Source organism: Ochotona princeps, chromosome 11 (assembly GCF_030435755.1).
Source record: "Ochotona princeps isolate mOchPri1 chromosome 11, mOchPri1.hap1, whole genome shotgun sequence".
In the NCBI taxonomy this organism is placed as follows: domain Eukaryota; kingdom Metazoa; phylum Chordata; class Mammalia; order Lagomorpha; family Ochotonidae; genus Ochotona; species Ochotona princeps.
In genome coordinates this window covers 4,819,833-4,843,184 of record NC_080842.1, presented here as the reverse complement: position 1 = coordinate 4,843,184, position 23,352 = coordinate 4,819,833, and the positions used below count along the sequence as shown (strand labels likewise).

Here is a 23,352-nt window from a genome sequence, read left to right as displayed (position 1 = left end):
TCCCATACTGGAGTCTGTGGTTCCAGTCCAGACTCCTCTGCTTCTGCTCCAGCGTCCTTCTAATGTGCCTGAGAGGAAGCAGTGATGGCTAAAGTACTGGGCCCCTGATGCTCACATGGAGACCCAGATCGAGCCCTGGATTCCCGCCTCTCCCAGTTCTGCCTGTCCTCGGTACATGGGAAGCAGTGGAGACAGAGGCTAGCCATCTCTGTCACACAGGCCCTCTTGTTTTGTTCCTGCACTCTGCTCCTCAAATCAGGAGGCAAGCATTTAAAAAGAACATACTGGGGTACAAACTAACAAAGCCAAGCTTTTACTCCAGCAGAATTCATTAGTCACGAAAACATAATCGAGTCATTTAACCTCCTTAAACCTCAGTTTCCTCATCTCTAAAATGGTCAGATAGTAATAACAACAGTCTTGTCCTGCATAGTTAGAAATCATTGTAAGTCTCAGATTCTATATGTTAAAGCAGTTGGAAAAAGTTAAGATCATCAACATCTATAAACTTTCCATTTTTATACTTCGTAAGAATTTTTCAGAGCAGTCTTTTTAAATATAAAAGTTCATGCCCTTTGTAGAAAAAAAAATTACTGCAAAAAAAAAGAAAAGTGAAAGTCTCCAGTAAATCCCTATTCAAATGATCTCTGCAAGTTAGTATGCCTCAAAATCTGCTGGAGTCCCTGTTAAAACCATGTTTTGCTGAATTAGATTATATGATACACATGTGATAACGTACACTTTATTTATTTTTATATGTTTTTACTTGAATGGTAGGGTGGCAGAGAGAGGAAGGGAGAGAAAGTGAGTAAGATCTTTCTTTCGCTAGTCCACTCCCCAAAGAGCTGCAACAGCTGGTTTGGCCCCGGCTAACTCCAGGAGTCTGGAGCTGTATCGGGGTCTCCCACACAGGTGGCAGGGGCCCAAGAACTTGGGCCATCTTCCGCTGCCTTCCTAGGCACGTTAGCAGGGAGCTGCACCTGAAGTGGAACAACCAAAACTCATGATGGGATGCCAGCAGTGTAGACAGTGGCTTAGCTTGCTCCAACTCCAGTGCCAGTACCCTGCCTTCTTGTAAAGAAAAAAAAAAAAAAGTATTTTTGTTATTTGAAAGGCAGAGAGATTTTCTGTCGGTTTACTCTCCAGATGGCCACAACGGATAGGGATAGCTGTGCTGGAGGCCAGGGGCTTCATTTTTGGCACATCTGGGATTGGAACCCGTGTCCATATAGGATACAGACATTATAGGTGGTGGCTCAACCCACTGTACCACAGCACTGACCCATAACCTGATTTTAAAACAAGCCCTCGTCCTCACCCGACAGCCTCCCCTCCTTGCCTGGGCCATCTGCTTTACCGAACTGGGAGGTGTCTTCACTGGAAGGAGGTGAACCCAGTGGGAATTTAAAAGTGTTGCTGACATTTTTCCACTTTTAAAAAATCACTGCTATAATTAATGAAAAATCGAATGCAATAATATCAAACAAAACAAAAAAGTAGAGGGAAAGTCATTCTTCATTGCTATTCTTGGCCTTTTAACACTTTCTCTCTGCAATTACAAATAAATACAAATACTTGTTCATATATTCTGCAGTTTCGGGTGTTTTTAAGCACTAATATTGTCACACTGTTCTTCCATTTAAATAAAGTGAGCACTTTTCTGTGACAGCATGTACTGAGTTCTCATTGTTTCCTTGAGTTTCATTAGAATACATACCTGTTCTCTTACGTGTGTATGAGACCACTCTTTGTCATCTTTGTGTATCGATGTGGTTAAGTTGAAATTCGCTCATTAAGTACATATTTGTCAAGGCGACTCTGTGAGCCTGCTTATATTCTAAGGCACCTGAAAAAACAATAATGAGCATGACATTGAAGGTGTATGTGCTAGAGGACAAAGAGAATCGATAGCTAGCAGTGTGGAAGACTGCTAATTGCTCCCTGTGAAAGGGGACAGGGCCTGCCGTTTGGAGCCCACGGGCTAAGGAATGCAGGAGAAAGCTTGTGGGTCTGCATGGGAGAGGAGCCTTCCTGAAGGAAGGGAAAACAAGTGCGAAGGCCTCAGTGTGCTCCCAGGGGGTGCAGGGAGACCTTGACGCCTGGAGCAGAATGGTAGAAAAAGGAGTGAGGGAGCCAAGAAGGTGAAAGAGGCTGTGTGGGCCATAGGCTGTGGGTTGGGAAACGTCTGGAGGGTTTTAGAAGCAAAGATTGAATCTTGCTTGGTGCATTCATTTTCTGCTGCTGCATAACAATATGACACCCCCTCCCCAGGGAGCAAGTGGAGCAGACACATGGTTTACATAGTCAGAGTTCCAGCACTGCTTAGCTGAGTCTTGTACTTTGAGCCTCACTGGTTGCAGACAGGGTGTACCAGGGGCTGGGTTCCCATGTCCTGGCTCACGGGGAACGGTCTGCTTCGCTGCAGGCATGGCTTCTGGCAGCACTCGGCTTTGTGGTCTCAGGTCTAAGAGCTTCCAGGGTTTTGCTGTTTCTCTTGCTGTCGGTCTTAGGCCTCTCAGCTTCTGAGGGTTTCCACCATAGCTGTTGCTTGCTTGCAGCCAGCAAGGCAGAGTCGCTCCTGCAGATAGCGCAGCGTGATGTGGTGAACTTACCTACCTGTACCCTTTTCCTGTTCTGTTGGTTAGTAGCCAACCCCAGGTTCTGCCTGCATTCTGAGAGGGCCAGGCCCATGGTGGCTGAGCAGCTCAGACTGCCTCACTTCAGACAGCGTGGGCCATGCACCCTTCACAGTTGGACAGGGAGGGTTATGAGAAGGGAAAGTCCAAGAAAGGAGACTGAGCGCTCCAGGAGAGATGACAGTTACGCGGATTCTAAGCAGGAAAGAGGTAGCTGAGTTTTTGATACTTTTTAAAGAAGATTTATTTTGTTATTTGAAAGATTTTTACAGAGAGAAAAGTAGAGAAAAAAGTCTTCCATCCATGCCAGCCCTGAGTTATATTTTATTTTTTTTTTTTAAAGATTTATTTATCTTGGAGTCAGGCACGCAGAGCAGAACTCCACTTCATCGGCTAATCTTGGCTGATGAGCAGAGGAAGCAGCCCATCCCTCCCCCCTCAGCCACTTTTTAAGCAGCCAGCACCATCTTTATTCCGCTGGCCACCCACCAATGAGCTCTAGGGACTTGGGGGTGATGAAATATTGCCTAGGGACATCCACGGACACTGACACCATATGTGAAAGTGAGGAATGAATCCTGAGGGACACCTAACAACAGGGCCACTGTATTGGCTGGTAAGTGAGGGGACTGAGACCTGGTGGTATGGAGGGAAGAGACTGAAGGTCTGTATGGGTCAGACTGACTCGTCAGCCCACATGGGAGTCCTGAGACTGGCTTGTTAGCGCAGAACATCACTGTCCACCACACGCCATACCACACGAAAGCTGTGGCTGGGGCCCTGTCTAGCAGACCTAGATCCAAGTACCTGATTGAGTGTTGGTACAGGGCACAGGTCACATTCGGCAGGGCCATGACACTAACCAGCATGCAAGAGAACCAGGCCCAGGGGTAGATTCTGTGGGGGATAAGTGGGTCCAACCCTATGGAAATACAAGTCCCACTGGTTAGCTCAAGAGTTGGGATGGTGACTGAACTAAGAGTGAACATGGAACCCACCAACACTCACGGGCACTAGGGCTGAGAATAGTCTGGGCAGGTCCAAGCTGCAGCACTTGCATGTGCATCCTAAAACAGGGTCTAGTGTCGGTCTGCCCGCAACATCCACCAGCTCATACAAAGGCCAAGATGGAGGGGCAGGCTATGCCAGGCAAGGGCCTAGCACCTGCTGGAGCATGTGAGATCTGGGTCTGAGAGTGGGCTGAGTGGGGAAACTGGGAGACTCCCCTATTGGGCCAAAGCTGCCACTGGTGGGCATGTGTTCCAGGCCTAAGGGTCAGGCAAGCTGGGCAAGGCATCCCTACCCATTGGCAAATGTGTGGTTTGGTTTTGGAAGGGGGTGTACAGGGCAGGACCGAGCAGATCTTAGCCCACTGGCAAGTGCAGAAACCAGGCTGGAGTGCAGGTCATGCCAGGCTAGGGTACCACACGTACTGGCTCACATGAGCTAAGGATGGGAACAGACTGAGCAAGGCCAGGCTACAGCACCCACCAGCAAGAGTTGGGACTGGATACTGGCTAGGTCAGGCCAGGCTACAGCATCTGAAGGCAAAGGCTAAGATGGATGGGGGCTATCCCAGGCTGGGTCAGAGCAACCACTGGCAAGCATGAAAAATGTGGAGGGGAGAAGGCCTGGCTGGGGAGTAAAGGGGATGCCCTGTCCGGGGTGTGCTCCCCATTGGAGAGCGCGAGGGCCAGGGTGGGGGCTGCGTTCTGGTCTGCATATAGCTGCAGAATCCCTCAGCCTGTGTGTGGGCTTGGTATGGGATGCGCCAGACTGGGCTAGAATCCAGCACTCACTGGTACTAATGAGAACCAGGGTAGGTATAGGATGGTCTAGGCCAGGTCTTTACCCCCGCTGAGCCATGTGTGAGCTGTGTCTGGGTATGGATCAGGCTTGGCTGGGCTGTAGCACCCAACAATAAGAACTGGATTGGGTGAGGGCCGCTGAGGAAAGGCCACTGTTCCTGGTAGGACAGGAGGTGGACTAAGTAGGGCTGGCCTGTGGACCCACCGGTGTGTGCGAGATCTGGCATTGGGAGAGATCTGGATGGAAGAGCCTGGGGAACTCCTCTGTCGGGACACACTCCCTGAAGGTGAGTGCAAGAACCAAGACGGGGAGCAGCCCAAACCAGGCCAAAAAATGTTACCCATTGGCATACATTTGGTGCATGTCGGCAGCAGACCAGACTGGGTCAGTCCATATCATCCCGACTGGCAAATCCAAGTGCCAGAATAGAGTGTGGGTTAGGCCGGGTCAGGCACAATACCAGCCAGTCCACATGAGGGCCGGGAAAGGGACTGGCAGGTCTGGGCTAGGCTGTAGCACCCACTAGCAAATGCTAAGGTGAAGAGGCTGTGCCAGACTGGGCCACAGCACCCAATCAGCACATGTGAAACACGGAGGGTGGGGATGGCCCCAGTAAGGGGCCACAAAGGCCCCCTTAGTGGGCCACTACTCCCACTGGTCAGCATGAGAGCTGGAATGGGGGCAGAGCAGGCTGGGCACAGCCACATTCGTTGGCCTACATGAGCTGGATCAGGCAAAAGCCAGGCTGGGTTGACTGTACCCTCTGGTACATGTGTAAGTCAGGGTCGGTGTGGTTTGATTGGTCTTTGCCACAGCATCAGCTGGCAGATGTTGGCATAGGGACCAAATACTGTCAGGTGCAGGCATGGCCTAGACAGATGGTGGCACCCACTGGCACCAGTGTGGATTGGATAGTGGGGCTGGTTGGGACGAACTGGGCTTCAGTGCCCATCAACATGTACGAGAGCTGAATGGGATATGGGACAGACGGGACCAGTCTACTGTACATACTGGCAAGCACGGGAACCAGGGTAGGGTTGGGGTTTTGTGGGTCACTCCGACTAGACTGCAGATCCCACTGGTTTACATGAAGGCCAAGTATGTGATTGGCAGAATCGGGCTGGGCTCCAACACCCATCGGGTTTCATGAAACATGGGGATGAGACAGAACTGACCCAGCAATTGCAACTCTCGGTGTGTGTAGGCTGATTTGGGTGCCAGACAGTGCCAGACCCTGTATTGGCAAACACACACAAGAATCAGGTCTGAGATGGCCTCAGAGGTTTCTTGGGCGATTCCCTACCAACTGAACTGCTAGACTCAGAACCGTAACCATGGAGAGAATTGCAGGTTCCATGGGCTGCATTGGGAGTGGATGTGTCAGAGCTGGGCCTCCTCAGTGGCTCAGCTGGAGCAGTGGACAGCATATCCAAATGTACATGGAGAATATGACAGTACATCAGAGCCTCCAGAGGACACCTGGTGCCATGGCAGAGGACAGAGTACAGAGCAAATTGATCAACTGCCCCAGCCAATCATTGGCAGTGAAGATTTGGGCAGATGGAGACACTAAGGTGGACTATAGCAGCCAGTAGATTCGGGAGAGATTTCGTCATGATTGGAGTGGCGGGATCGCCAGCAATTCAGGACTGTTGAACTATCAGAACCTCTTGAGAAATTCATGGTGTTGTAAATTTCCATTTTTCTTCCTGTTGTTGATTTTGTATTGTGACTTTTAATTTAAGAGGGATGTGTGGTGACTGTAATGGAGACTATTAAGTCCAGATGTGAGGATGCGGTGCAGTGTGCATCTCTACTTCCGGATCAAAGACAGACCAGTAATGAAACTGTTAGTTGTATCTTGACAATGGCAGGCTGGACTCTTCCATTGTCCATGCCCGCATTGATGAGCATGTGACTGTTTATGAAGAGCTATGCTATAGTAATAATATAGGGGAATGGGGGGGAGGGCATTTGGGGAATGGCAGTGGAAATATAAATAAATACATACATACATACATTTTTAAAATAATAAAAAGCATTAAAAAAGATTTATTTATCTTTATTAGAAAGACAGATCTGATCTACAATCAGAGAAACAGAAAAACATCTTCCTTCCACTGATTCACTGCTTATGTGGCTTCAAAAGCCAGAGCTGAGCTGATCAGAGGCCAGGAGCCAGGAGCCTTTTCTGGGTCTCCCACGTAGGTGCAGAGTCCCAAGGCTTTGAGCCATCCTCTACTGCTCTGCTAGGCCACAAGCAGGGAGCTGGATGGGAAGTGGTAGCTATATCTGAAGTGGAACAGCCAGGACATGAACTAACACCCAGAGGGGTTGCCAGTGCTGCAGGCAACAACCTTGCCCTCTGTGCCACAACAGCAGCAGCACACATGTATATTATTTTGCTTGGGGTATTGATGGAGCTATCTAAAATCTTTGCAGTTTAATATTATAATACCTTTAAATGGTAGTCACACTTAACTGTAGAATGTGTTCTGAAGTAGTTTTCTAAGCAAATGGTATCAGGAAGAGAAAAAATGCAGTGTAGATTTTCCTTGCCCTTTGGCAGTTGAAGGATTGCTGCTGACGCAGACGGTTGGCCCTTTACGAAGGAGCTGGCCCTGCGGCCCCTGGGGAGCATGAACACAAAGACTCTGTGGCAGCACAGAACGGCTTGGTGTATTTACAGGAAAGAGACCAAGTATGGATTCCTGATGACAAGTGCCAGAACCCAACAGACTTCCTCGTGGGAAGTGCATTCTTTCTCAGAAACATTGTTTTAGTATTAAATATTGGATTACAGCCTTTCTCTTGGAACCATAGCAGATTTGTAATATTTTTTAAATTTCTTTAGTTATTTTTGTTCATACTAGAATTCACCATCAATATCTTTAAATCCACTAAGGGACTCTTTGAAGCTAAAGATTTGTCCCTTTTAGGATATCTGAGCTATTTTCCACCTCCTTTTCTTTTTCTTTTTTTTTTTTTCCACCTCATTTTCGATGGCATCAAGCTTATGAGGCTTTTGTGCCTTTTACCTGATGGCACTTTTTCTACTTTCAACTCATTTCATGGAGTAGAAAACACAAACTAATAAATGGTCGTGGAGCTTTTAAAGGCACAACACCATTTCTTTCGATGAAATCTTGCCATAAGTCCCAGTGTAAGTAGAAGATGAAGGGGCGCTGATTTGTTTACAATTCTGCCACTTGGGTTTCCCTTGCAGGAAATCTGCCCTACAAATGTGTAGCAGAGTGGGTTGCATCGCTGCTAAGAGCAGTGGTGCCATGCGGCCAGGCCAATGGCAGGTGCCAGCCATCAGCTAACTATTGTGGTTTCTCTAACCCAGCTTGGACAATAAAGTAGGGATAGAGAAAAAGCCAGAGGTCAGCTCACAGAGTGACCACTGTCACTCAGCTGCCACAGGCACAGGTGGGGGCCCTCAGCGATGTTCCCAGCTGCACTTAGTAGGGTTGTGGGTTGTCCACACCTGTTTCTCATGTTTTCTTAGGAGCTTAATAATCTTCCTTCAGGAACTGCGCGATGGCTCAGTTGGCTAATCCTCCCCCTGCAAGCATCAGATGTGATAAGGGTGCTGGGTTCATATTCCGGCTGCTCTGTTTCCTACCTAGTTTTATGCTTATGGTCTGGGAAAACAAGTAGATGATGGCCCAAGTCCTTGGGAACCTGTATTCTTGTGGGAAACCCAGAGGCAGCTCTTATCCTGGCTTTACATTCTGGCCATTTGGAAAGTGAACCAGTGGATAGAAGATCTTTTCTCTCTGTCTCTCCTTCTCTCTGTAAACCTGATCTGCCTTCCCAATAAAAATAAATAAATTCTTTTAAAAATAAGTATCTATGTCTTCATCAACAGAGAAGGCCCTATGAGCACAAGTTTGAAAACATTGGCCAGTGTTCTTGGGGGCTATTAATGTCAGAAAATGAGACTCAGTGCTTCTCTGATAGCTCCATCCTAGGTTTTGGGACACTTGGAGTCAAAGGGGGGTAGGGTGGGAAGCTGGCCAGCAGGCTTGCGAGGTAGCCACAGACACAGCAACTGTGGAAAGGGCACCATGAGGATGGCAGAGGCCGGGATGCGGGGGAGAATGGAACAGGAACCCAGCAACATAACAAACAAGTGTGTGTGTGTATTTCTCAGTACATTGATTCCCCTCAGATATAATCAGTAAGACGGACATGTTTGATAGATAAAGTTAACTAGATTGAGTCAGTAATGCTTTTGATGTGAGGTTAGTGATTCTATAACAGAAACACAAAACACTGTTACCTTTAAAGGAATTTCATGGCACACCTACTCAGACTGCTAACATGAAAAATAATGGCAGCATGCACGTAGCCCATTTTTCCCAAAGCCAATCCCAGAAGGTGACGTTCTAGATACGGCAGTGTGAGCGGTACCCTCACGGAACTGGAGGAAGGACAGTGGGTGGCAGGGCTGAGCTGCACAAGGATGGAGGACTCGGTGGCAGTAAATCAGTGACCCCAGGGTCTCTTTGGTTAAAGACAGTCTGCGTCCTGGTACACACGCATGCCCACTCTTGTGCCCCTCTCTTGGGTGGCCTTGGTGAGGTCTGCATGTGATCTGTGGAGTTCACGATGCAGCGTCCTGGTTTGGTGTCACCACTGGAGGGCGCTGTGCAAGTGGCACGCAGCTCTCCTCCTTGGGACGTTTGCGCTTCCTGTCAGTATAATTACCTCAAAATAGTGTAACAACAGCAAACAAACCCTTTGATTAGCTGCTGGACTTTCCTCTGAGCTGTGACATAGCGGGCAGTGTCGCTGGGACCCTCGGGGTGGTCCTGACAGCAGGAAGAGGTAGCGGGTCATCTGTTTTTCAGGCACTGTTGTAAGAAAGGGAGTAAGAACAACCACTTGTTTTTAGAATTGCACTTTTAAGGTTCTTTCTGGTTTGTTGTCGTGGATTATCCACACATCATTAGAGAAGGTGCTGAGGTCTGCAGAGCTGTTCATCTCATGTTGCATACTTCTCTACAGGGTGAATTCGTGAATGAATATGTTGGTGAATTAATTGACGAAGAAGAATGCAGACTGCGCATCAAACGAGCACATGAGAACAGTGTAACTAATTTTTATATGTTAACTGTTACCAAGGTAAAATTGCTTTTTTTTTTTTTTTTTTTTGTAACATGAGGACTTTTTATTCTTGTGTCATGGGTTTAGTTTCTTTTAACTTGATTTTTCTTTGCCAGGCACGTTAGAATGATTTGTGGCAGGCGCTGTGCTCTGCCCACTGTCATGTGCTTCTGATGAGACGATGTCCTGAGGCCTCACACGTGTCGTGTGCGATGAGGCACTAAACAAAAGATAGCATGGCTCCTTAGTCACTGGAAGATCTGGGCTGGAGTCTGTCTTTCTGTTACAAATGACCACCAATGTGTGACTTGCCAAAAACTCTGGTTTGTTCTGTGTGCCGAGGCTTAAATAAAAAATGAAAAAGGAGTTTGCATAAGGAGTGATGTTCTAAGAGAAGCGGCAGTGCGCTGCCGGCTCAGCTGAGGACCTGGCACGCCAGTGTGAAGCATGCAGCTTCCATGATCTCGCCGTCATTTCAATAGCTCTCTGACTGAAAGGAGAAACAGGAGGCCCAGACATGCTAAGCGATTTGCTGCACGTCTTGAGATAGTTTTAAGAGCCGCGAGGGATCCCCGTGTTCCCGAGTAGCGGGCTCTCTCAAACTGGGAGGCACCCTCCTGTTGATTGCTAGCTTCCAGGATGGCTGGATCTGGCCGTCAGGCCTGGCCTCCCTGCAGCCCCACTGGGCACCCGTCCCCTGGAGCCCATGCGGAGCAGGACTCGCGTCTGGGCACCTGGGCGGTCAGCTCTTCGCTGTTTATTGAAGTTTGATGGCAGTAAGAATGCAATAGGTGGTCCGGGAGCTGTGCCCCCAGCCTCTTCTCAGTGTTTCCATCCCTCCTGATGTGCTGTCTGCCCTCTGGCTGGTTGCCCTGCTTGCACAGAGCAGGCAGACTGCCCTCCCTCTCCCGACTGGTTATCTCTGCTTGGTGTTCTAGTCAGAAAATACCAGCCCTGACCCCGAGGCCTGTTCACCTTCCAAAAGCAGAGCCTCGCCTCGCCCCGGGGGCTGTGCCCTGCTGGTCATCCAAGGCCACAGCCAACCTCCAGGCAGTAACAGGGGCTCCTGTTGATTGCTGTCCCTCTCACACCAGCTGGCAGCACTGCTGCCTTACAGCCCTACAGCCCGGCGTGAGGTGGAGGTGGCTGAGGTGGCTTGCATTTCCCCTGCGGCCACAGCACCCTTCTTTCCTCTCTCTCTAAAGGACCGGATCATTGACGCTGGCCCCAAAGGCAATTACTCTCGTTTTATGAACCACAGCTGTAATCCAAACTGCGAAACACAGAAGTGGACGGTGAACGGAGATGTCCGCGTTGGACTGTTTGCCCTTTGTGATATTCCTGCAGGTAAGCGGGTGCCCATCTCCCGGGGGCGCCTCCCAAGGAAGGAAGCTGTCCTGCGAGGGCAGAGGGGCTCGGCGCCCAGTCTTGGCTCACGTGAGCGAGCCCGTTAGGTGTGGAATTGAGTATCTGCCGGGGAGAGGTGAGTATCTCTCTCCTCCAAAGCGCGAGGTAGGCGAGGCTGGGCGCAGGGTCCTCCGGCTCGACGCGGGCTGCGTAAGGCTGACCGTTCCAATGTGCTAGCTGTGGTGACCAGCCTGTACGAACCTCAGCTGGTTTCTAGGCTTTTTTTTTTTGCTCTGGCATTGACTTGGAGAGCTCCTGCTGCACTGAGTCAGCCCGGGAAGCCGGAGCTATTGCTATCTTCCCTCACAGCGACACCTGCCTTCTCTATCCTCGTTTATGCTAAAAAAAAAAAAAAAAAAATAGTGGGGCAGGGATTGAGAAGGGAAATGTTGTGGCCAAAACAGACTTACACTCTGTTTCTAGAACCCACCGTGGATTGTTCAAGCTCAGCTCCACAAACAGGTGTGGGAGCCCTGGCTGGGGCCCCTGGGTCTTTAGTGTATATAGGATATTGAGAATTCTCGTGTGAGAGGATACAAGGCATTGATTACTACAACTAACATTGTCACAGCTCTGTGGTCACTGGGTTATGGTTGGTGTACTGAGGAACTGACCCAGGGGCTTTAGATTAAAGTGAAGAGGGCCCGATACGGTAGCTTAGCAGTTAAAGTCCTTGCCTTGAACTTGCCAGAATCCCTTATGGGTAGCAGTTGTGATCCCAGCAGCCCCATGTCCCATCCAGCTCCCTGCTTGTGGCCTGGGAAAGCAGTCAAGGACGGCCCAAAACCTTGAGACCCTGCACCCACGTGGGAGACCCGGAAAAAGATCCTGGCTCCTGGCTTTGGATTGGCTCAACTCCGGCTTTTGCAGCCGCTTGGGGAGTGAACCAGCAGATGGGAGATCTTTGTGTATTTGACTTTCCAATAAAAAAATAAACAAATCTTTAAAAACATAAATAAAGCGAAGAGAGAGCTGAGGTTGAGCTTCATTTTTTGGAGCCTAGGTGCCGTCTGCGGGTCCTTGTCACCCTCTAGGAGTCCCTGGGGAAGAGATGGGGGGTTCCTGCTGCTGCACCCTGTGTCTCCACCCGGGGTTTTGTTTTTTTTCTCCCTGTCATTGGTTTCAGGGAGAAGTCTTCCTCTGGAATTCTGTCTCCCACGCTGACCAGGTGTCTCTCTGGTTGTAGGAATGGAGCTGACATTTAATTACAACCTGGACTGTCTGGGGAACGGCAGGACGGAGTGCCACTGCGGGGCGGTCAACTGCAGCGGCTTCCTAGGGGTGCGACCCAAGGTCAGTGTGCTGCACGGCGGGCTGCAGTTGAGCTTGAGCTCAGCCAGAGCCTCTTTAAAGAAACCTTTAAGTTCAGCGGCCCGCTAAGAACCGCTGAATGACATGTGCTTTAAAATAGTGAATTTTGTCCTGTAGGCGTTATGCCCCCAGGTTGTCTTAGCAGATAGGTTCAAGTTGCTTGAACTTGTCACCAACTTCCCAATCAAAAATGAGAAAAAGAAAGCCCCCCCCCATCAGTGGGGAGCGCGAAGCAAGCCTGCTTTCCTGCAGCACTTTGAGGGGCGAGGCCTCCTGGCCCCCCCTCAGCATGCATCGTTCCCGGGGCGGGGAGCGTCGGGGGCTGCCGGTCCACGTCCCGCTTCACCTGCGGCCGGTGGTCTCTTTCTGCCAGTCGGCCTGTGCGTCAACAGCTGAGGAGAAGGCCAGGAACGCCAAGCTGAAGCCCAAGAGGCGGAAGCCCAAAGCAGAACCAAAGCGGGCGCATGAAGATTACTGTTTTCAGTGTGGAGACGGAGGAGAGCTGGTCATGTGTGACCAAAAAGACTGTCCCAAAGCGTACCACCTGCTATGCCTTAACCTGACACAGCCGCCCTACGGTAAGGCGGGGCCGGGCTCAGCCCTCCCCCACGCGCGTGTTTCGGTGGGCAAGGGTCGGTCTGCCCAGAGCGCTGGGGTTGGGCCGGCGGGCGGCATCCTCACCTCGCCCACACCCAGAGTGGGGAGTGGGCTGCATTGCCTTCCTGGCCTTGGTTGACGCGGCCGGGCGGGTTCCAGGCAGGCACTAACTCAGGCCCTTGTCCCTCCACCAGGAAAGTGGGAGTGCCCGTGGCACCAGTGCGACGCGTGCGGTAGCACCGCCACCTCCTTCTGCGAGTTCTGCCCACACTCCTTCTGTAAGGAGCACGCCCAGGGGGCCCTGGTGCCGTCAGCCCTGGAGGGCCGCCTCTGCTGCTCCGAGCACGAGCCCGGGGCGCCCGTGTCCGAGGAGTACTGGAGCAAGATGAAGTGCAAGCGGGAGTCGCAGGAGCAGGTGGAAGAAGCCCGAGAATGAGCTCCGCGCCCGGCTGACGCGGTGCCAGCCAGGGCCGGGTGCTGAGGAGCCTGAGAGCACTTCCGCAGCCTCGCCCCGAGCCGGGCTCTGCAGGCAGGAGTGGGCGGGTCTCCTGGCTGGGCCTCGTGGTGGGTTGGGGGATTCTGTGGAGGGTGAAGTTCCCTGGATTTCTTGGCTTTGTTTTTGTTTTTCCTCGCCTTGTTGTGCTTCAAGGCCCCTACAGTTGGGAAAAAAAGAGGTGTCTTCACTTTTCAACTAAGAACAAAGAGGAAAGGGTGTCTTGTTAATGAGGTGAATTGCAGGTCAAAGATGCGTCGTTCCTTGATTGTATAAAGCAAAAGTAGCCACCTTCCTTTTATTTATTTTCATCTTTAGGACCTCGAAAAGTGTAGTGCAAATAGTCTAACCAGTGTATGTGTGTGCGCGTTTTCGGTAGGCGGCAGAGCGCCCTAGGACAGGTGTGCTAACCTCTATATACCTCTTACTCAACAGGAGCTAGACTAACTTCCACTTCCCTCGCCAGTATGTGGTGCAGTCCCAGACAAGGGCTCAGGGGGAGGCTTCAGTCCCGGCGGTCAAAAGGGGGGCCAAAGGCATCCGTGGGGCCAAAAGGCATCTGTGCGTGTTCTGACCCAGAGGAGCCGCAGGCGCTGACCACGCGTGTGCTCGCAGCGTGTTCACGCGGACGTGAACGTGGGGCTAGAGCGGTCACTGTGTCATGCGAACCCCCAGAAAGGACAGCCAGAGGGAGACCATGCAGGGCCCCAGGCCACGCGGTGCCAGGCTGGCCCAGAGCGGGGGCGGGTGTGTTCTGTGCCTTTCCCTCTCCAAAGTATTTCCTCTGTGAACTGACCATTTTCCTGGGAAAACCACGCATGCAAAACCGGTTGTACATCTTTCTAGCTGGGCTCCATCCTGCAGGTGTGTCAGCGGTGGCTGACTGGAACCAGCCCCTCCCCAGAGGAAGGTAACAACTGGTACCTTCCCCGGGTAGGAAGAACCATCCAAACCCTGTCACCTTAGGGGGAGTGAGCCGCGATGGTGCCATGTCGCTGGAATCTTTGGGGTGGTTGGTGCAGGAGGTGGGCCCACAGAACTCAGCCTCATGCTGCTGCCTGCCTGCCTGCCTGTGCAGGCAGCTGGTAGGGAACCAGGCGCTGCTGTGCCTGCACGGGTCCCTACACACTCTGGCCAGGCCCACTGCCCCCGGCCCTCCCTGGCCGACCAGCAGGGCAGGGCGCTGTGGTGCCTGTCGCTTCCTCTGGCCCAGGCCACATGCGCCTTCCTGTCTGCGGCTCCTCTGCACAGAAGGGGACGGCTGTGCCGTGGCTCTCTGGTTTGTGCATGTACACTCACCCCCTTACACAGCCGCCACAGCACCCCAGCTGACTCCTTCACCCCGGCTCCTGAGCTGCCCTTGGCCAGCTCCCAGCACTTCCTCTGGAGGTGACTCACTGCTGATGGGACACAGTCCCCCAGAGCAGGCAGAGGGGAAAGCCACCCGCGCCCCGCACAGCTGACTGCCCCGAGGACGGGACGCCCCGCTCGCCAAAACACTAACCTTTGCTCTTGAGCAATTCTAGAGTCTGATGTCGTTTTGAAAACTAATTTAAGAAAATCTAGGTTTTATCATATTGAAATTTTATTTTCTATATATATATACATAGATATATAGATATATATATATATACACACAAGATCCCTGTTTGGGTTTTTAAACGTACTCACATGAAGGTTTCCTTGACATTCCGCACGTGACTTGCTGAGACAGTATTCCCCCCGCAGTCTAACCTCGGGCTTTGTTTTGGACTTCGTGCTATTTACTATCTGAGAACTTTTCTATGGTAAGCCAGGGTACCTCCTGTACAGAGCAGATACCTTAGGGCTAAGTGTTTTTATAACAGAACTCTGCTACGTTCTGGCTTGTTTGTGTTTTTTTTTTTTTTTTTGACAACTCATTGAATTGTTCCACCATTTCAGAAACCTAAAGTAGCAAAACAAACAGCTGGTCGTAGCTCTGAGCCTTTGTCTGGTAATGTTCTGTAAGGGTCTAAAGAGTGGGCCCCGGTCACACCAGGGCCCTGGCGTATTGCAGCAGCCGACCATGGCTCGGCTCGGGGCCGCACGGGGGATGGGGGTGCCTGGCTGCTCGCCCGAGCTCCACTCCTGTCGGCCACCTTGTGATGTCTGAGTACGGCGCCCTTTGTAGCTGCACATCAATTCTTGGCAGGAAGAAACAACCCCCAGGGTTTTGGACATCAGCACAAAGCTCCAGCTGCCGGAGCAGTAGGTGCTGACGAGGAGGTCTTGGGGGCGCTGCCCAGGCCGTATGCAGTGGAGGGCAGATGGGCTGGCTGCCCCAGGAATGCCAAGGCTGCCGCTCGCAGAGCGGGAGCCAACGGCCAGCTGGCAGGTGTTAACTTCCCATCTCTGAAGTTCCCACTATCAGCCTGGGGCCAGGGTAGACTGAGGTTTGCCTTCACGGAAACATGCAGAATGCTGTGTTCCAGTCAGGGACGCATCAGAAAAGTGAAGAAAAATACCTGGGGGTTACAGGGGGCAGGGGACATGTTCCCAGGTGCCAGCCAAGGTCATGTCACATCTTCAGCCGTGACTCTAGAACACACCTGGGACCTGTCTGCCTTTCCCAGCTCCGCTCAGCGCCCAGCACCTTTACCTTCAAGGCAAGGGGCTGGCGGGGCCGACTGTCCGGAACCCTTTCCTTCAGCCTAGGGCCCCCTCTGCTGCTTGCTCGTGAACAACCTGAAATAGTCACAATTAACAAGCTTCTGTTGTCTGGTGGGCCAGGGGACAGCTCTGCAGTGCACTGCCAAGCTGTGGCAAGCTGGAGCCACAGCCATGTCCGGGTGTGGCGGTGGGGTGGGGGAGCAGGAGGAAGGGGGTGCTCTCGGCTAGGGGAGGGGGATGCCCACGAGCCCCACAGACATAGTCACTTTAGCACGAGACTGCTGCTGCTGCTGCTGCCTCATCAGGTCCCGCTGGTGGACGTACTTGAAAACCTGGAGGTTTTTCCCTTTGCTTTCCCTCTCAACTTGAAGCAGAGAGTCGAGTGTTATGGGAGCCGACAGCCCGGTCTCTGCCCCTCTCTTCCCTGGACTGAAGGCCGGCAGACTGCCCCCGGTCCAGTGAGTGCACTTGGGGACAGAAGACAGTGGCCACCTTCGCGACCCCTCCTGTGTGTGTCCCTTTGTCACACCCAGCCCCGGCTGCCTCTGGTACTGCTTCTCTCCCTTGTTAATATAACACCCGTTCAGAAAAAGAAAAAAAATGATTGCACTTATGCCACACTCCTGAAATGCTGAGTATAACCCTTGGGTCTCCAAGACCTCATTTCCGTTGTGTTTCTTGTTTCCGTTGCTCAAGTGACAAGTCTGGGTGCTTGTGCCCCTGTGTGAAGTTCGGGGGGGTGGGTGGGGGGTAGCCAGAGGCCCTGGTCTCTGGCAGGCTGAGTGTCATAAACATGTATTTGAAAAAGGGACAACAGTGTCGTATTTCGTGCTTGGCCATCTTAGGGGCTTGTTGCAGGTGCCCCGCAGCAGGCTGTGGCCGCGTGCCCCGGCTGGGCCTTGCCTGAGGCCCTTCCTTGTCTTCAAAAGCGGCTGGATGGACCGTCCCTGTAGGGTCAGTGTCGTCAGTCCCATTTCGTTCCGTTCAGCCCCTTGCTTCCCCCACGTGGAGGAAATCCTGTTGCCATTAACCACGTTGCTCCATGATGACGGCGACCGGTTGACCAGCGTCATCTTTTCACGTCCAGGCGTGCCGTGCATACCTGGATGGCCGAGGAGCCCATCCTTCCCTCCCTGAGTGGCAGTGCCCAGCACTCATGGGCACCCCAACCCCATTTCCTGTCCTCCTGTTCTTTACGATAATGACTCCTGTGTACTTTATGTGTAATCGACTTGCTAGATCCTCTGAATTTTGACCTAAATCACTCAAGACGCGAGTCTACTCACCTGGCTCACTGGGTGCCCGGGCCCGTGGCTAGAAGCTCTGACACTAAGGGGTTGGTCTGTGTCCGTTTCCCCCGGGATGTCCCACTAGGCGTGACTGTGCAGGCTTCATGTTGCCATGGGGACTTCAAGGTCTGTACTGTGTGAGGGTTTCTGTTGCCTGGCTCCTGTCCCATTGCATAGCGTGACCCGTGTCAAGCCCGGTGACCGTGTACATAGATAGCCTACTGACCCGTCACAGTGTCCTTAGGAATGCTTGTACTATTTAAGCCCGTAATTGATGTGTGTGCTGGTAGGAACATACTTTTTTGTACATTCTATTTGCTGAAACGTTGCCCTTTGTTTTCTTAATTTCACCAATCCTTTGGAACTCCAATGTGTTTTTTGCTTCCTTGACGATTAATTCGGAAAAGGTTTTTAATGACATTCCACCGATTTCAGATTTTGCTTGAGATTGACTTCAATAAATTGTCCTGTATGTTCCAAGTTAAATACATGAACTTTGTCTTTAATTTCTTGTTCCAACCCACTGGGCAAGGCTGGGAGCGGGGTCGGGACTTCGTTACTTCCCAGTGCAGCTGCGTGGCGGGGGCGCTGGGGTGGTGGCTGTGAGGCGGCTGCAGGGCGCAGGGCATTGCTTTAGCCCCCTTGGGTGGAGGGGCCCAGAGGGGGTGCGAGCCGCCCTGGCCCTGTGTTCAGTTCTCCCGGCGGCCGCCAGGTGGCCGCGCGTGCGCGGCTACCCCAGTTCAGGGTCCGCCCTCCCGGGCTGGCCTGCCACGTGACAGCGGCGACATGGGGAAGGTGGCCACTGCGGCCGAGCTGGGCGTGCGGCTCCTGCTGCTGGCGGCCTTGGTGTGAGGCCCTGCGCTGGGGGCGGCGGGCGGCGGGCGGTGGGCGTGCGGCTCCCGCTGCTGGCCGCCTGGGGTGAGGCCCTGCGCCCAGGGCGGACCCCGGAGCTGGAGGCCGAGCCCCGCGCCTGCTTTGTTCCCCGCAGGGTCACGGAGCTGCTGCCTCCCTTCCAGAGGCGCATCCCGCCCGAGGAGATGTGGCTGTACCGGAACCCCTACGTGGAAGCCGAGTACTTCCCCGCAGGGCTGGTGTTTGTGCGTGTGCACCCCCGGCGGGGAGGGCGCGGCGGGGCTGCCGCTCGCGGGGGTCTCAGCCCGGCCGCCTTCCGCTCCAGGTCATCGCCTTCCTGTCCCCGTTGTCCCTCGTCCTGCTGGCCAGGCTGCTCGGGAAGACGGACGGCGCGGACAGCAGGCAGGCCTGCCTGGGTGAGAAGCCCGTGCGGCCGAGCTGGCGCCCCCCTGGCCCGTGCACCTCCCCGGGGTGGCCCCTCTGGGTGGGCCCGTGCCGCCCGCCAGCTGTGTGTGTCCTCGTTTTGCAGCTGTCAGCCTGGCCCTGGCTCTCAACGGTGTGGTGACTAACACGGTCAAAGTCATCGTGGGGAGGTAGGTGAGCCGCCGTGCCTGGCCCTTCCCGCTCAGCACTCCGTCGGCCTTGGGGTCCGGCCGGTCACTGCGTGGCCAGCAGCCGGGGGTGTGCTTGTGTCTCGCAGGCCGCGCCCGGACTTCTTCTACCGCTGCTTCCCCGACGGGCTGGCCCGCGCAGCCTTGGCGTGCACCGGCGACCAGGCCGTGGTGAACGAGGGCCGCAAGAGCTTCCCCAGCGGCCACTCCTCCTGTAGGACCCCCGCCCCGCCCTCCACGGGTTGGCTTCGGGCTGGGAAAGCCATAGGGGTCGGCCTGGGGACCCCCTTTGCGGAAGACCTCCGTGATTTCAGACGAGGCTGCGCTTCGAAGAGGCAGTGAGGATGAGAGCGCAGAGGGGTTGCGGGTGGCGTGGGGACCCACAGGAGCCCAGCTGATCGCCCACTGCGCCCTGCCGCACGGGACAGAGCAGTTCCTGCAGGCCCCGGGGCTTTGAGGCGTCCTAGCCTTGACCCTCACCTCGGGGTCTAGGAGGAGGCTGTTACAGGCCTGTAGCTAGTGCTGCAGTCTGTCCCCACATAGGTGAGGTCTGACTTGGGGGCACAGCAGGGCCGGTGCGTGCCGGGGGTGTGGGGCGCAGGGAGCGGGGCGCTGACAGGCGCACGGCTTGCAGTTGCCTTCGCCGGCCTGGCCTTCGCCGCCTTCTACCTGGCAGGGAAGCTGCACTGCTTCACGGCCCGGGGCCGGGGCCAGTCCTGGCGCCTCTGCGCCGTCCTGGCCCCTCTGCTGCTGGCCACCGTCATCGCCCTGTCCCGCACCTGTGACTACAAGCACCACTGGCAAGGTGAGCCGCCCCCGTACCCCAGGCAGCTTCCGGTGGCTTGGTATTTGGTTTTAAGATTTATCTGAAAGTCAGGATGACTGAGGGAGAGGGAGAGACAGTCAAATACCCCCCCAGTGGCTGGAGCTGTGCAGATCCAAAGCCAGGAACTGCTTCAATGTCTCCCACGCATGCGCAGGGCTAAGGACTTGGGCCATCCTGCACTATTTTCCCACGGTACACTAGCAGGGAGCTGGATGGGAAGTGGAGCAGTCAGACATGAACCGGTGCACACATGGGATCCCAGTGCCACAGGGCAGAGGGTTAGCTTGTTAAGCCACCACTTCAGCCCCTCAGCACTTGACCCTAACACTAAATGTTGAACGAATGAATGAATAATGCAGATGGAGGGTCTAAGTTCTGTATCAAATGTATGCGTTTGTAGCCACAGGGCTGACTGGATGAGCATTCACCTTTATCTAAAAGAAATGTCCAAATTTTTCCAGTTACTTGAATCCAAGTTCAAACCTCATCAGTAAGAAAATATCTAAAACTCCAGTGGGACATTTACCCCTGCAAATCAAGCTCACTGTCCTATGCTTTTTATTCGGCAGCAGAAAATACAGGAAAGGAAAGCTAAAGTAAATAAAGTTGCATGTTGCAGTAAAGCAGACTGCAGACAAGCCCCAGATGCAGCCAGGGCTGCCCTGCGGCTCCGGGGCACCTCGGTCACGGTCACTGAGCAGGAGCTACTGGCACGCCTGGACCCTCGGAGCGCGGGCACGGGCTCCACAGCAGCTTTAAGGAGCCTGTCACTCCTCGAGTGCCCAGTCCTCCCACGGGCCCCTCAACTGTGCACGGAGCCTGCCCTGGGCCCCATCTGGACTGGGCAGAGCTTACTCTACTAGCAAGTCGGGGCGGGGGGGCCGAGGGCTGCAGAACACCACGCTCCCCCCAACTGAGGGGCTGTTGCTTCCTCTCCCTGCAGACGTCCTGGTGGGCTCCATGATCGGGACGGCATTCGCCTATGTTTGCTACCGGCAGTACTACCCGCCACTGACACACACACAATGCCACCGGCCGCTCCAGGACATGGCAGGACCGCCAGTCGAGCTGAGCCAGCTCGGTGACGCTCACCGCTTTGATGTTTAGAAGCGGTCACAGCTTCCGTGGAGCCCAGGTGAGTCTCCCTTCCAGGAGGTCCCAAACCCGACAGCCATCTGACACGGTCTGGGCAACACCGAGTCTCTGGGGTCGCATCCTCGCTCTGCCAGTACCCAGGTGTCCACAGTGCCTGCCAATAGCCTGCAAGGTCTGGATGGAGCTTGGGGCTACTGTGGGCATCCCGGGAGCAGAGCCTGCCTTTCAGATGAAGTGAGCAACGCTTTCAAGTTTCTATTAGAAAATGCCAGGCTTTTGGATCCCTCCCGAGGTAGGGCTGAGGGCTCCAGGCAGCTGGTGCTTGAGACGGGACGTGCAACACCTGCCTCAGGCACCCTCGTCTAGGGCGCGCTCTGAGCCGATGAGCCACTCCTGAGGCTTCACAGAGAAGCCTGCATGTAGCTCTACATTATCTTAGATGCCAAAGTGAAAGTTTTTAAGATATATTTTATTGGAAAAGCAGATTACAGAGAGGAAGATCTCCCATCTGCTGCTTAACTCCCCAAGTGGCTGCAGCAGCCAGAGCTGAGCCAATCCAAAACAAGGAGCCAGGAGCCTCTCTGGGTCTCCCACGCGGGTGCAGGGTCCCAAGGCTTTGGGCCGTCCTCGACTGCTTTCCCAGGTCACAAGCAGGGAGCTGGATGGGAAGTGGAGCAGCCGGGGTATGAACCGGCACCCATATGGGATCCCAGCACATGGAAGCTAAGGACTTAAGTTACTAGGCTACCACACTGAACCCAATTATTATTATTACTTTTAATTTATTTATTTTTATTCAAACAGCAAATTTACTGAGAAGGGGAGACAGAGAGATCTTCCATCCACTGGTTCACTTCCCAATAGCTGGAGCCGAGCTGGTCAGGAGCCAGGAACTTCTTCTGGGTCTTCCACGTGGGTGCAGGCTCCCAAGGCTTTGGGCTGTCCTCCACTACTTTCCCAGGCCACAAGCAGGGAACTGTATCCAAAGCGTAGCAGCCAGGATTCAAAGCAGTGCTTGTGTGGGATGCCAGCACTTCAGACAGAGGCTTCCTCTACTTTACCACAGTACTGAGCCCCGGGCGTACTGGGCAGGCATTTGGCGAGGCAGTTAAGATGCAGCTTGAGACACCTACACACCATTACCAGAGAGTGTGATGTCAGAGTGCCTGAGCCGGAAACCCAGCTCTGCTTCCAGTCCAGCTTGGGTGCTGGGTCCCTGCCACCCACCTGGAGACCTGAACTAAGTTCTGGATGCCCTGGCTTCAGGCTGGCCCAGCCCTAGCATTTGGGGCCCTTTGGGGAGGGAACAGGCAGGTGGAAGGGTCTGTCTCTGCATTTCAAAGAAATGAAATATAAAAAGTTTTTAAAACCTAGTTTCCATTTCCCAGAGTTCAAAACCTTAAAATCCACGGCTGGGCATCTAAATTTCATTCAGTCCCGTTTACTTTCTTTGGAGATAATCCCGGCACTACGCCCTGGCTAGGACAGGACCCACTGGTAGCTCTTTTCCCACCAGTGTGCACAGCGTGTCCCAGCGCAGCCGGCTGGTTTTGCCCCAGGTGCAGACACTGTGGTTGGCAACAGCAGCAAAGGGAAACGGCCAGGCCTGTGGCCTCTGCCCACCTGCCAGGGCCGGCCTCGCCTGCGTTTGGCCCTGACTGCTCACGCACTGCCCTCTTCAGGACTGTGCGTCCTGCCAGCTGGCTAACACAGGAGCATCATACCAGCATGCCTGTGTCCGGCTTTTCTTTTTTTTTTTTTTTTGTCTGGCTTTTCTTGACAGTGTGAGAAAAGGAGTGATTAGGGGATAGCAGCAGCCCTGATGCCACAAGATGTTATTTCACTTTGAACGGTAAACAGGGATCTTTTATGCACTGGTTCGTTCCTCAGATGCCTATACCAGCTAGGGCAGGGCCAGGTCACAGGCAGGAGCCTAATGCAGACCTCCCGCGTTCTCAGGCCAGCACCTGCTGCCTCCCAAGGAAATGTAGGTGAGCAGGAAGCCGGATCCGAAGCAGCGGCGCCAGCTCAGCCAGGGCGCTAACCGGAGGCGTGCCCCTCTGCACCGTGATCACACCTGCAGTAGGGTGCTGCATGACAGGGCTCTCCTGGGTCATCTTTCATCTGTCCCTTCCGCGGGTGTGGCATTCAAGTGCAAGGGTGAACACGCGGGTGTTTCTAACACAAAGTCCCATCTGGGACTGAAGCAGCAGGCAAGGGCTGCGCCTGAGGTAGGGAAACTATCGCCAGGGATAGGGACGTCGAGACCAGTGTTAGGCCCCGATTTCACTTACACTGATTTCAGTCAGACACAGAGCAGGACAACATGGCGCCTGTGCTGGTTTGTCACCTGAAGCCACGAAAAACGAGGCGAACCGGTCAGGGTGATTTTCCTTCAGTGTTTACTAAAGTTTTAAATATAATCATGTAAAAAAAACAAACATTTCAAAAGTGCAAAATGTTAGAAAGCTAATCAGTACTATTAATCTTTCCATGCAAACAATCTTCTTTGTTGGAGCAAGCTGTGCTAACTGCAGCTGGGAACAGACGACACCATGCTGCACCAGGTTCAAGAACAGGCTTGGTCACGAGGTTGTAAGAGGTTGCACACGAAGTGCATGAAGCTGTGCCAAGAACGCCTGGCTCCGGTGATGGCTCAGGCCCACAGGCTGTCCCGTGC

General features: G+C 53.4%; 2 protein-coding genes across 2 annotated transcripts in view; both read left to right on the top strand.

Annotated features, from left to right (window-relative positions):
- NSD3 (nuclear receptor binding SET domain protein 3) overlaps positions 1-13,311 on the top strand; it is a 93,748-nt gene extending 80,437 nt beyond the window's left edge. The window contains exons 19-23 of the mRNA XM_058669780.1: positions 9,462-9,578; positions 10,766-10,907; positions 12,154-12,260; positions 12,652-12,856; positions 13,070-13,311. Of these exons, the coding sequence (XP_058525763.1) occupies positions 9,462-9,578; positions 10,766-10,907; positions 12,154-12,260; positions 12,652-12,856; positions 13,070-13,311 (813 nt within the window). The remainder of the gene's footprint in view (positions 1-9,461; positions 9,579-10,765; positions 10,908-12,153; positions 12,261-12,651; positions 12,857-13,069) is intronic.
- A 4,763-nt stretch (positions 13,312-18,074) lies between these two features.
- Positions 18,075-20,989, top strand: PLPP5 (phospholipid phosphatase 5). Its single transcript, XM_004598527.2, has 7 exons — positions 18,075-18,136; positions 18,277-18,385; positions 18,466-18,556; positions 18,670-18,733; positions 18,841-18,965; positions 19,386-19,556; positions 20,521-20,989. Exons 1-7 carry the CDS (start codon positions 18,075-18,077, stop codon positions 20,682-20,684), a joined length of 786 nt encoding a protein of 261 aa, XP_004598584.2. The 3' UTR covers positions 20,685-20,989.
- The last annotated feature ends 2,363 nt before the right edge of the window (positions 20,990-23,352 follow it).

Bases quoted from the DNA above. Each gene is read 5' to 3' on its own strand.
- PLPP5 (XM_004598527.2), top strand. From the start codon at position 18,075: ATGGGGAAGGTGGCCACTGCGGCCGAGCTGGGCGTGCGGCTCCTGCTG. The intron at 18,734-18,840 runs GTAGGTGAGCCG...TGTGTCTCGCAG, and splicing joins GTCAAAGTCATCGTGGGGAG to GCCGCGCCCGGACTTCTTCT. The intron at 18,966-19,385 runs GTAGGACCCCCG...CACGGCTTGCAG, and splicing joins CCCCAGCGGCCACTCCTCCT to TTGCCTTCGCCGGCCTGGCC.